The sequence below is a fragment of the Labeo rohita genome, chromosome 22, assembly GCF_022985175.1.
Source record: "Labeo rohita strain BAU-BD-2019 chromosome 22, IGBB_LRoh.1.0, whole genome shotgun sequence".
Taxonomy (NCBI): domain Eukaryota; kingdom Metazoa; phylum Chordata; class Actinopteri; order Cypriniformes; family Cyprinidae; genus Labeo; species Labeo rohita.
Window position 1 is genome coordinate 12201533 of NC_066890.1, and position 12915 is coordinate 12214447.

At 35.6% G+C, this 12915-nt stretch overlaps 1 protein-coding gene across 2 annotated transcripts in view; it reads right to left on the reverse strand.

Moving 5' to 3' along the window:
- Positions 1 to 2382: 2382 nt before the first annotated feature.
- The window catches only part of hykk.2 (hydroxylysine kinase, tandem duplicate 2), a 250973-nt gene continuing 240440 nt past the window's right edge, over positions 2383 to 12915 (reverse strand). Inside the window, exons 1-5 of one of the 2 annotated variants that reach the window (XM_051094271.1) lie at positions 11467 to 11588; positions 10042 to 10347; positions 8804 to 8946; positions 6196 to 6376; positions 2383 to 4631 (exon numbers count right to left, since the gene is read on the reverse strand). In XM_051094271.1, the coding sequence (XP_050950228.1) occupies positions 4192 to 4631; positions 6196 to 6376; positions 8804 to 8946; positions 10042 to 10347; positions 11467 to 11524 (1128 nt within the window). In that variant the 5' untranslated portion in view covers positions 11525 to 11588 and the 3' untranslated portion in view covers positions 2383 to 4191. Of the gene's footprint in view, positions 4632 to 6195; positions 6377 to 8803; positions 8947 to 10041; positions 10348 to 11466; positions 11589 to 12915 lie in introns of those variants that run through there. The other variant, XM_051094270.1, reaches the window with a different exon arrangement.

Consider the following 12915-nt stretch of genomic DNA (forward strand, 5'->3'; position numbering starts at 1 on the left):
GCTACAACACCTTCTATTCCCATGGCGAAACATCGAACTTTGTCAGGCCACCACGGACACGCCCTTCAAGGAAAACTCAAGACCTTCGCAATTTAACATCACAAAGGGCTTTGGATTAAACTGATCAAATCTGGCGTTGATCTGTAAATTTGAGAAGCTCATTTAAATACAAAACATGAAAATGGCAAAAAAAAAAAAAAAAAAAAAAAACTTCAAACAGACATCCTGTTGGGTTTTGAACTTTGTACCCAGGGACTTTTGTGTAGGTATTAGTGTGTTACATGTGTGTACTGAATTTTGTACATGTATGTGCACCCACATGAGATGTACATTTTCACCACTTTTGACGTGTGCAAAGTTTCATGATTTTTCGAGCATCTTTAGACCCTCAAAAATGTGATTCATATTGGAGTGGAAGAAACAGAAGAAGAAACTGAACAATTCCAATAGAGTCCTCGCATTAAACGTGATTCGCTAAGTGCCTTTCCAACGGTCTTGGTGTAATTGGGACTTTTTTCCCGCCCTCTCGTCTGTGGTTGCTCTTAGACAAACCGTCAGTTTGTTCGTTAGCAGTGGGGATTTTAGTAAACCCAGGTGATATCGCGATGCCACTTTTTACCCCTGAACGAAAAACTAAGAAGTAAACCGGAGCCTCGAGTCTTTTAGTTGTTTGTCGCATCCAATTATACGGACTTTTAAAGTCGCCAGATTGTTGTTCTTTTCAGGCTACACCGATGTCATCACACATCAGTTCCAGTCAAACACATTTCACACTGCAGGACTGTATTAGTCCCAGGCCTATATATTATTAAAAACATTTGCAGACATGTCTCGATATTACTATCAAATAAAAGATTCTCACTCACGTGAACGAGCACCGATTTGGCTCCGAATTGTAGGCTTTCGTCGGCTGTATCTCCGTTAAATGTGTCGAGTGGAATTCGTATGTTTTAAAGGCATTATTACTCCAGTTCGTTCAACAACGCGGATTTATTGCGGTACGAAGCGCTGCTGTTTTGCGTTGTTTGGAGATTTTTGTTATTTTTATTTATTATTATTATTTTTTTTTTTTAGCGTTTGTAAGTTTGACTGGCAGATCCAAAAAAAAAAAAAAAAAAAAATGCACGTCACTTAATATCAACTTATTTAACCGTTTTATGAAAGCAATTGTGCTGTTGGCCGTGCAGTAATACCCTATTTGGAACAACATCACTATCTGGCATGTGATATTGCTCAGCAGTGGAAAAGTAGGCTAATTATTTGGCATCCCATCATTGCAACCTGTTTAAATAAGTTATATTTGGAAATATATTTATAACTGACCAGATGACCTGGATAGATCAAATGGGGGTTCAATTAGCTGATTTACCTTAAAATACTAAACACCACCAAAGTACAAATGTATTGAGGCAAACCGAAACTGATAATAGAGAGTATGATCCTCCCTAATGTGTAAAACCGTCTCATGGAGCATTTTTATGGCGTCTATGTGGTAACGGCGCCTTCTAGTGGTAAACAAAGCATACAGCAGTTGGGAAAAAGGTCTTGTAGTTTCAAATGATTAACACTTTCTTGTACAGGATTAGCCAACTATATTAAACATTGAGCTAAGATCATATATTAACTTACTGGAAAAGTATACTTTTTCACACTGCCTTTCTTTCCTCCTTGTTGCCACAGGCCTGGATTTTAACTTCTAGTCTAAAACCAAGAGTTAAGCTTTGACCAATTTAAGAAAAAAATAACAGATTCTGCATGGGTATTATTCAGTTTTTTAATGGTACATAGACCAATTTCTTTTCATGGATAACACAAAATAAAACCACCATATAAGAAACAGAAAAATAGTTTTCACAATCTGACACTAATGAAATTTTCAATGCAATTCTTGTAAGAGAACATGGAGTAGACGTCACCAGTGATCATCAGGTCCTTTGGCACAATATAAAGCAATTGAGTGATAATGGGTGCATTTTATCACAAATACTGTACGAATAGAAGGAACGGGAAGTGAAAAAAATGACTTTGTTGTATACTGTGCACTTGATTGGTCAGTGTATTTAATTCCGTTTAAATTTACAATATAGAATATATACAATAATACAATATAGTATATAGTAGTATGTTCCTTGGTAACCCATAAGACTTACTTTGGATAACAAAGTTATCCAAAGGTCTGCATTAATCATTAACAAGGAAGAACATTGTTCTTTATCACGGCTTAGGTCTTCTAATCTCATTAGTCAACCAGATTTTGATGTTGTTCCTCTTTTTTTTTTAATGTTTTGCTTGAAAAGTGCACTTTTCAGTATGAACTAAACAATGACCTTCCAATAATATCTGATCTGTGCAGTAAAAGACGACCTTTGACAAACCAGATAAAACGCTGAAGTCAGCAGTTTGTTTATTCACAACATGTGCTGTAAGATCAGACAAGGCAGCCTATAAAAGTTTATGGGACTTTGCGTCACATTCCATCGCTATGATATACAGTACATAGCCTATGAATTGTGCAAGTTTAAAACCGTTCCGTTCCATAGAAAATGCATTTATTTAGGTTCTATAGTCTTGGACAGAATAAAAGCACCAAATAGGATTAAAGGCGCAAAATACATTAAACAAATAACACAAACACTTTTGTGATTTAAGATCTCCAATGCAACTTTAAGGATCAAGTATAATACTACATTCATTCCTGAGATATACTGTATGGTAGCCAATGCATCTCACGCCCATTAGATCATTAATACTTATTTTTAACATCAAAGTAGCATTTATATTAGTGTTAGTTTACCTTAATTTTTGTTCTAAAAACAAATGGCTTTCTATTTTCTGTGGAATAAAACAGGACAGTTTTTTAAAATAATGTATTGGTTGCTGTTTTCAATACAATGGAGATGAATGGGACTTTCAAACTCCAAAACAACCAAAAGTGCTCCACATTACATGTGCACTAAAGTCTTCAGAAGCTATCCAAGAGATTTGTGAGAAACAAAGCAACATTTAACGTTATTATTAACCTGTTTTAACTTAATTATTCACCAATAACATGTACCAAAGTTCCAAAATTGATGCCAGAAGTCTTGGTGGCAACAAGATATGGCAACATCATTTGACATCATTTTACCAAAATAAGGGGGATCATACAAAATGCATGTTATTGTTTATTTAGTACTGACCTGAATAAGATACTTCCATATAGTCCACAAGAGAAAATAATATTTAAATTTATAAAAATCACCCCGTCCAAAAGTTTACATACGCTTGATTCGCTATACTGTGTTGTTACCTGAATGATCCACAGCTGTTTTGTTTGGTTGTTTAGTGATAGTTGTTCATGAGTCCCTTGTTTGTCCCGAACAGTTAAACTGCCTGCTGTTCTTCAAAAAAATCCTTTAGGTCCTACAAATTATTCGGTTTTTCAGCGCATTTGTGTATTTGAACCCTTTCCAACAATGACTGTATAATTTTGAGATCCATCTTTTCACACTGAGAACAACTGAGGAACTCATATACAACTATTACAGAAGATTCAAACACTCACTGATGTTTCAGAAGGAGAAACAATGCATTAAGAGTCGGGGGATGAAAACATTTGTATTTAAAAATCAGGGTAAATTTAACTGATTTTGTCTTCTGGGGAACATGTAGGTATCGTCATCGTTGGAAAGGGTTCAAATACACAAAAATGCTTAAATATCAAAGAATTTGATGAACAACTATCACAAAAAAGAAGGTAACAACACATTATTAAGAATCAAGTGTATGTAAACTTTGAATGGGGTCATTTTTATAAATTCAATTATTTTCTCTTGTGGACTATATGTGAATGTCTTTTATGATATCTTAAATATCTTATTCAGGTCAGTACTAAATAAAAAAATAACATGCATTTTGTATGATCCCTCTTATTTTTGTAAAATAATTAACATTTTACAGATTCCGCAAGGTGTATGCAAACTTTTGACTTCAGCTGTAATTAGATAATCAAAATACACCATGCACTTTTGGACCACATTTATAATATTTGTTTATTTATTTATTTATTTTTTTAATTTTAGGCCTTGACAGTCCCAGTCCCAGTCCCCATTAACTTTAATTATTTCAAGTTGTCGTACAGTTTTGGGTGAACTATACCTTCAATGGTTCCAGTTTATAGCATATATATTTTTGAGCAAGAATTTGCTCAACTCAAGGTTGGCTGAACTGTGCAGCACTCTTGAACCATATTCTCTCCACCTCCTCTTTACCCAGCTCCCAAAGCCTGCAGAGATGGCGCACACCTGTCCTGGCGGTGATCATCAGGTACTCCTCATTCTCTGGCTGCTGGATCACAGCGTGTCGGGCCAGAACCAAGGACTGGCAGAACCGACAGAGAACCAGCAAATAGAGTGAATCTCTTTCTGCCTCGTTGAGTGGAAAAACGCTTTCCCATCCCGCAATCACTGGCCCTCCGACATCTACCGGATTGGGATTCTCAATCATCATGTACATGATGCTGATGGCCAGCTCAAATATGAAATAACCACAGCTCATGTCTCCAAAATCAAGGATCCCGGAGATCTCGTACTTTGAGGGACCATCGGGTTTCACCAAGAGATTGTGGTCATTGAAGTCTCCATGGTTAACACCTGTAATGCAAAACAAAATATTTTAAAAAAAGAACACACTCACACTAGGTGCATTTCCATTACAGAGTTTTGCAATGTACAGGTGCATCTCAGTAAATTAAAATGTTGTGGAAAAGTTCATTTATTTCATTAATTCAACTCAAATTGTGAAACTCGTGTATTAAATAAATTCAGTGCACACAGACTGAAGTAAGTCTTTGGTTCTTTTAATTGTGATGATTTTGGCTCACATTTAACCATTCAACCAATTAGAATACGGTGACATGCCAATCAGCTAATCAACTCAAAACACCTGCAAAGGTTTCCTGAGATTTCAAAATGGTCTCTCAGTTTGGTTCTAGGCTACACAATCATGGGGAAGACTGCTGATCTGACAGTTGTCCAGAAGACAATCATTGACACCCTTCACAGGAGGGTAAGCCACAAACATTTATTGCCAAAGAAGCTGGCTGTTCACAGAGTGCTGTATCCAAGCATGTTAACAGAAAGTTGAGTGGAAGGAAAAAGTGTGGAAGAAAAATATGCACAACTGAGAGAACCGCAGCTTTGAGAGGTTTTTGGGTGAACTTCACAAGGAATGGACTGAGGCTGGGGTCAAGACATCACCACCACACACAGACGTGTCAAGGAATTTGGCTACAGTTGTCGTATTCCTCTTGTTAAGCCACTCCTGAACCACAGACGACGTCAGAGGCGTCTTACCTGGGCTAAGGAGAAGAAGAAATGGACTGTTGCCCAGTGAACCAAAGTCCTCTTTTCAGATGAGAGCAAGTTTTGTATTTCATTTGGAAACCAAGGTCCTAGAGTCTGGAGGAAGGCTGGAGAAGCTCATAGCCCAAGATGCTTGAAGTCCAGTGTTAAGTTTCCACAGTCTGTGATGATTTGACACCTGCCCACACTGCCAAAAGCACCAAAAGTTGGTTAAATGACCATGGTGTGCTTGACTGGCCAGCAAACTCACCAGACCTGAACCCCATAGAGAATGAAGGCCACTGTCAAAGAAACCTGGGCTTCCACACCACCTCAGCAGTTGCCACAGACTGATCACCTCCATGCCACACCGAATTGAGGCAGTAATTAAAGCAAAAGGAGCCCCTACCAAATATTGAGTACATATACAGTAAATGAACATACTTTCCAGAAGGCCAACAATTCACTAAATATATATATATATATATATATATATATATATATATATATATATTTTTTTTTTTTTTTTTGGTCTTATGAAGTATTCTAATTTGTTGAGATAGTGAATTGGTGGGTTTTTGTTAAATGTGAGCCAAAATCATCACAATTAAAAGAACCAAAGACTTAAACTACTTCAGTCTGTGTGCACTGAATTTATTTAATACATGAGTTTCACAATTTGAGTTGAATTACTGAAATAAATGAACTTTTCCACGACATTCTATTTTATTGAATGTCGACATTCTATTTTTTACGAAACTGACGCGTTTCCATTGGGAATATTTTCAATTTGCAATTTTCAATTTTGCAGTTTAAAAGGTAATGGAAATGCAGTGACTGTTGTGTTGATGCTGAAATGAAAATAACATCTTACACTTGCGAAACAATGGTAGTTTTGGCACAACTTGGGTCTGGTACTGCTCCATAACAGCTTTCACAACCTTTTGTACGGGATCCCCATCCATCACATGAATATACTGGCTTAAGAGAGGAACGCTGGAAAGATTCCATATAAAATCTTTTCTCTGAAGGACACCGATGTTTGGATGATCCATCTTTATGAGAAGAAAGCAATAAAAACAAACAATTGCCTAAATACAATAAATAAAATAGTAAACATTTGAAAAAAAAGGACAAAGAAATGCTAAAGGCCTGTTTACACCAAGAACAATAACTATAACTAGGGGTATGCAAATATTTTGTAATTGTTTTTTTAATGATGTTCGAGCTGATATTATCGAGTACATCACTCAATTTGCAAAAACAATTAAACATACAAGAAGTGAATATTGAGCGAGTTATACTTTAGGCACAATACTGTCCATTTTTTTCTGATTGGCCAAGAAAAATAGTTCCAAACAAAGCTGAACATTTGTGCATATTAGTGCAACATTGTGGCATTTTGCTCCTGATGTAATCTGTTTTTGAACGAATCATTTGAGTCAATGATTCAGTGATCCATTTATAAAGATAGACTTGATTTCTACATGAATCAGCCATTTTGAATTAATCACTGAAATGAATCATTTAAATGAATGATTCAATGAATCGCTCATTAAGGCAGGGACTTGCTGCCACCTACTGGTGGCTTTGGTTTCATATTTATTTATTCATGACAGACCTAAACCAGCAATGGTATAATCTAAAAAATACATGTGAAAATATGTAGTTTAATTTTCATTATTGGAAAAATCCCAATAAAAATTGTGATATAATTTTTTGTCAATATTGCACACCCCTAACTATAATCATAAAGTTTAAAAATGCATCCACATCACAACTACAACAACACATAAAAACAATATAGTTCATTGTTTTCAGAACTTTTTTTCCCAGCAAATGTGACCCTGGAACACAAAACCAGTCATAAGGATCAGGTTTTTGAAATTGATATTTACACATCTAAATATTGAGGTGTTGTTGATATGAAGTTCTTAACAATGCATGACTTATGACTGTTTTTGTGGTCCAGGGTCAAAATACATCCTCAAAACACATCTGGCTTTAAAGTGCACACTGCGAGAACATACAAATATTAGCACACTAAAAATAAACTACAACACATAATCCTAAAATGACTGATTCTACGATCATAAACAGTGTTGGGAAGGTTACTTTGGAAATGTAATAGGTTACAGATTACAAGTTACTTGATTTAAAATGAAATAAGTAGTGTAACTTTTCAATTACTTTATAAAAGTAATGTAACATTACTTTTAATTACTTTTTGATTACTTTTCTAAATTTCCAATATTTTCTACTGTTAATCATTTTGAAACATTTAAACCAGGCAGAGTTAACCTTACAGTAGTGTTCAACACTGATTACTGTCAGACTTTCAAAATCCTTTATCACTTGAATTAAGATTATAATAAGTAAGGGATAACATACATCTTTATTTTGCCATAACAACTGGCTACATTATCAACAACATTATCCCACTTATTACACAGCTGCTTGATAGATTATTTAGATGAAACACTGATCTGAGTTGAAATATTTGAACGCAAAACTTCCACAAAGAAATCAGTTGCTAGCAAACGGCAAGTTCAAACTAGACATTTTAGGGACACAGTGCAGTCATACCAGTTTCCTTACACAACATTTCACCACATAAATAATTAAGGAAGTAGTACTAGTTTGTTAGTTATTTTATAATCCATAACAGTCTACAAAAAAAAAAAAAAGGCAGCAGCTGCATTTGTATGGAACAATAAAGCGACTCCACGATACCAGGATGACAGACTTAAGAAATTGTCCACATAATATTGAAATAAGCTTTAATATTTTATTGGGTAACCAAACACAAAGCTTCCACCAAGAAAAAATATCAAGCATATAGCACCGACTTAAGTTGCCCCGAATGAGTCTGAGTTATTAGCTTTTACCAGTTGTTATTAGGGAATAACATACCTTGGAATGTCATGACTGACCAATCAGAATCAAGCATTCCACAGAGCCGTGTAATAATTTAATTTAAAGCACAGCCACCACAAATTCGGATTTTTTGGAAAAAACAATCTTAAAAAATAAAGTTTATGCATAAACCCAAATAGGAAATAAAACAGTTAAGAATAAGCATGCGTCCTATTCTGCGTCCTAAACTCCTGAAACATTGGTGTCTCATTTTAGAGCAGTCAATGCAATTTATGAAAGAAGTCAATTAAATCTGTAAGTGTGGGTGGGTGTGTGAAAAAATTCAGATGTAATCCCCTTTTAATCACTGGCATTTTTCAAAAGTAACTAATTTAATTACACATTTTTTCTCAGTAACTGTAACTAATTACAATTACATTTATTTTGTAATGAAATTACGTAATTCTGTTACATGTAACTAGTTACTCCCCAACACTGATCATAAATTTATGATGATTTTGGGAAATGCAGCCCAGACATTAATATAGTTATTATAGTTCAACTTTTCATTCTCGGTGTGTTTTTGGGTTTAAGTTTTCCTTAAAAAATAGAAACAAAAATTTTACTTGCAGTAAAACTGTGTCCAATGTGGCAGCCATCTTCCCAACATCATACAATATCTGAGGACTGCAGGTAATTTTGGCTACGGTAGTGCCAGGAAGGTAGGTAAGCAAGCGCACTAAATATTTCTGCGTGCCAAAACCACAATCTGTGATAGCACAAAAATAAAGACACTTGTTAATTAATATGAGTTACAATATGGATCAATTCAGCGTTCACCTTTAACAGGTGTTTCAAAACACTATCGTTTTAGGACTTAAAGGAGAAGTCCACTTCCAAAACAAAGATTCACATATAATGTACTCACCCCCTTGTCATCCAAGATGTTCGTGTCTTTCTTTCTTCAGGCGTAAAGAAATTATGTTTTTTTGAGGAAAACATTTCAGCATTTTTCTCCATATAATGGACTGATATGGTGCCCCCGATTTTGAACTTCCAAAAGGCAGTTTAAATGCGGCTTCAAATGATCCCAATGCGGGTGTAAACGATCCCAGCTGAGGAAGAAGGGTCTTATCTAGTGAAACGATCAGTTATTTTCATAAAAATAATACAATTTATATACTTTTTAATGTCAAACGCTCGTCTTGTCTTGCTCTCACTGAACTCTGTGTATTCTGGCTCAAAACAGTTAGGGTATGTTGAAAAACTCCAATCGTATTTTCTCCCTCAACTTCAAAAATCATTTCAAAATCATCCTACATCACTGCAGAAGTATAGACCCAGTTTTTGCAAAGTGAATATGCAAAGAAGATCAAACACCCTTAACAAAAAAGGTAAAACAGTGATATAGGGTGATTCTGAAGTTTAGGGAGAACATGAGATGGGAGTTTTTCGACATACCCTAACTATCATGAACCGGAACAAAAACAGTTCAGGCAGAGTAAAACAAGATGAGCGTTTGGGATTAAAAAGTATATACACTGAATTAATTTTATTAAAATAAACGATCATTACGCTAGATAAGACCCTTCTTTCTCGGCTGGGATCGTTTACAACCGCATTTGGGATCGTTTGAAACCATAATTAAACTGCATTTTGGAAGTTCAAAATCGGGGCACCATATCAGTCCATTATATGAAGAAATTTGCTGAAATGTTTTCCTCAAAAAACACAATTTCTTTACGACTGAAGAAAGAAAGACACAAACATCTTGGATGACAATGAGGTGAGTACATTATATGTGAATCTTAGTTTTGAAAGTGCACTTCTCCTTTAATATTTAATGAAATTAATTGACTCCTACCAAATTCTTCCAAGCTCATGAGTTGGCCAGTCAGATTGGGCAAAGCGGTCTGGGCAGGAAGGCCTCTTTGGTGTAAGAAGTTCATGGTGTGAGTCTGCAGCTCAATGACAGTGATGTTCTGGCTGTCTGCTGAGTTCATAACCTTCAACACATATTCTGCACCCTCACTGGTGGCCACGTATAAGTTCTGATCATCATAACTGGGCAACGGTCGAATGACGGACACGGTCAAGCCGTAGAGTCGCTTGACAATCTCTATAGCCTGGGAATGGCTGAGATTTGGCTTTGAATCTTTTGTTGACATGGCTAAGGATGGAAAACAGCAGTTATTGGTGTATCAATTCATAACAGGAGTAAAGCATTGATCAGAAATCACCATAGGGTCATTCCGTGTTAGCTCAACCAGAGGTCCCCGGCTCAAATTTCTGATTTTGCTAATATTTTTTTTTTCTGAAGAAAAATACACATGTATAGTGATGAAAGGCAAAATATTAAATGTCACGGATGAGTATTTACTGAGTAATCCACTATTTTGTAGAGAGAGGTCAAAATGGCAGTTTTTACTTTAGATTACAGAGTCAGGTTACAGGGGGGTAAAAATGACATCAGAAAGATGACAGCATCATTATCTTATTTTTACACAGAGATTGGTAGTTATATTAGTAAAATCTGTTGACTTGTGCCAATGGTGACCATTCAAACATGAGGAAACAGCACTTTTCAAGTTATTCTCACGATCGGCACATAATGCAACAAGCATTGCTAAAGTCAGCACATTTTACTAATAGAACTACTCATCTCTGTGTAAAATAACATTATGATGCTGCATCTTTCTGAAGTCATTTATACCCACATGTAACTTTACATTTTGACCTCCCTCTACAAAATTGTGGATTGCTCAGTAAATATTAATCCATGACATTTAATATTTTGGACAGAAAAATATTAATAAAGTCTATTTCTTTCATAAGTGTTGTTTTCACAACATGTAATATAAAATAAATAAATAAATAAACACTGTGAGCTGTGTTTTTAATACTCACGTACACATTACGCCTGAACCATATGAGCTAAGATGAATCACATTTACAATTAACAAGTTTTAAAACTTTCTAACAAATAAATAATACATAACGTCAGAGCGGTTTAACAAACTGTAAATTCAGTTTAAATTCCTATCGTCTAAACCGTGTAAAACGAACAGAGTAGTAAAAAACGAATAGTGCAGTAAAACCAACAGTGTAAAAGTTCAAATTACACTTTCAATAACATTATGACGCATGAAACTCATAGAAAGTCTCGATTCAGCCTTCGTTGGTGTCAGGCCTATAAAACGTCAATTCACGTCAAACGGCAATTCAATGCAAAGAGCCAATAGCAAAGTTAAATAACGGATTGAGAATGAAGCTCAAAATACAGTGGTACCTGCTGCTGAGGAATGTGGCTGGACTGGACTGAACGGTCTGAAGGGGGGTTGAAGCATGCGCTGTGGCTGCTGACGTATGGCACGTCATTTCGTCACAACACAGCAACGAGGCTGCGTCAAGTACGCTGAAACCGAGCGGGATGCTGGTGGTTCAGTTAACCCCCATGCTAAATGTGAGTCGTTTGCGCAAATCGGTTCTTTTGAACAGTGGGTTCAAAGAACCGCTTAAAGATTCGGTGATTCGTTATGTCATTTAACGGTTACAAGCTCTAAACTTTAATAAAGAGACACGTAGGCAGGCGTTTATTAGAGTACGGTAATTATGCTGTTTATTACGGTTTTCAAAGTCTGTCTATCATTATGATTCCTCTCATGAAAACGTAATTTTAAAATTTCCCAATGTTTAAACACCAGCTGTGATACTGATGGGATGAGATGGTGATTTAAACAAAAAAAGAGTAATTCAAATAGGTCTATGCATAGCCAAATTTCTGTTTTTGTTTGCGGTCTAGGATTTTGAATTTTCCTGTACAAGCAAGTCGTTTTATTTGAAACGTCATTTCGTAATGTCTCAAATTTATAAATAGCCTAAAGCAGAGGTGGGGAGTGTTGATCCTGGAGGTGACCAGTTTTTGGTGTAGTTACAGAATCTACCAGCAGGGGCTAGCATGGTCATGCTAACCAACGAAACCTTGATATTTCGGGTGCCATCAGCAACCAATTTCAAGCATAATATAGTGGGGTGCTACGCCAGCCAAACAACTGAGATGAAAGAAAATGCTAACAGTTTTCTGGATAGACCTAATCTGTCAGCAACAGTGTTGTTTGGTGGCATTATTTTTGTTTGATAAATTGTGACCCTGGACCACAAAACTAGTCGTAAGTGTCAGTTTTTGAAACTGACATTTATACATCGTCTGAAATCTGAATAAATAGGAAATGTATAGGACAATATTTGACTGAGATACAACTATTTGAAAATCTGGAAAGTTCTTAGCAATACATATTTCTAATCAAAAATTAACTTTTGATATATTTACGGTAGGAAATTTACAAAGTATCTTCATGGAACATGATCTTTACTTAATATCCTAATGATTTTTGGCATAAAAGAAAAATCGATAATTTTGACCCACACGATGTATTGATGCAATATACATGTGCTACTTATGACTGGTTTTGTGGTCCAGGGTCACATTTTAATTAGATTGTCTTGAGCTGTACATTTAATTTTAATTAGAAAGAAGTTACACAAGATATAATCTAAAACATAGTGAGAGCAATGCTGATTAAACAGTTTTTCTTTAGCTTTCTTATATCCACTGACTGTGCAGTTGTTGTGGTTTTGAGGCACGGCATTGGGTTACAAGGTTATAGTTTTATACCACAGTGAGAACAGGCTTTTTTCCCCTAGTCTGAACATGAGATGGTTGTTTGCAGTATATACA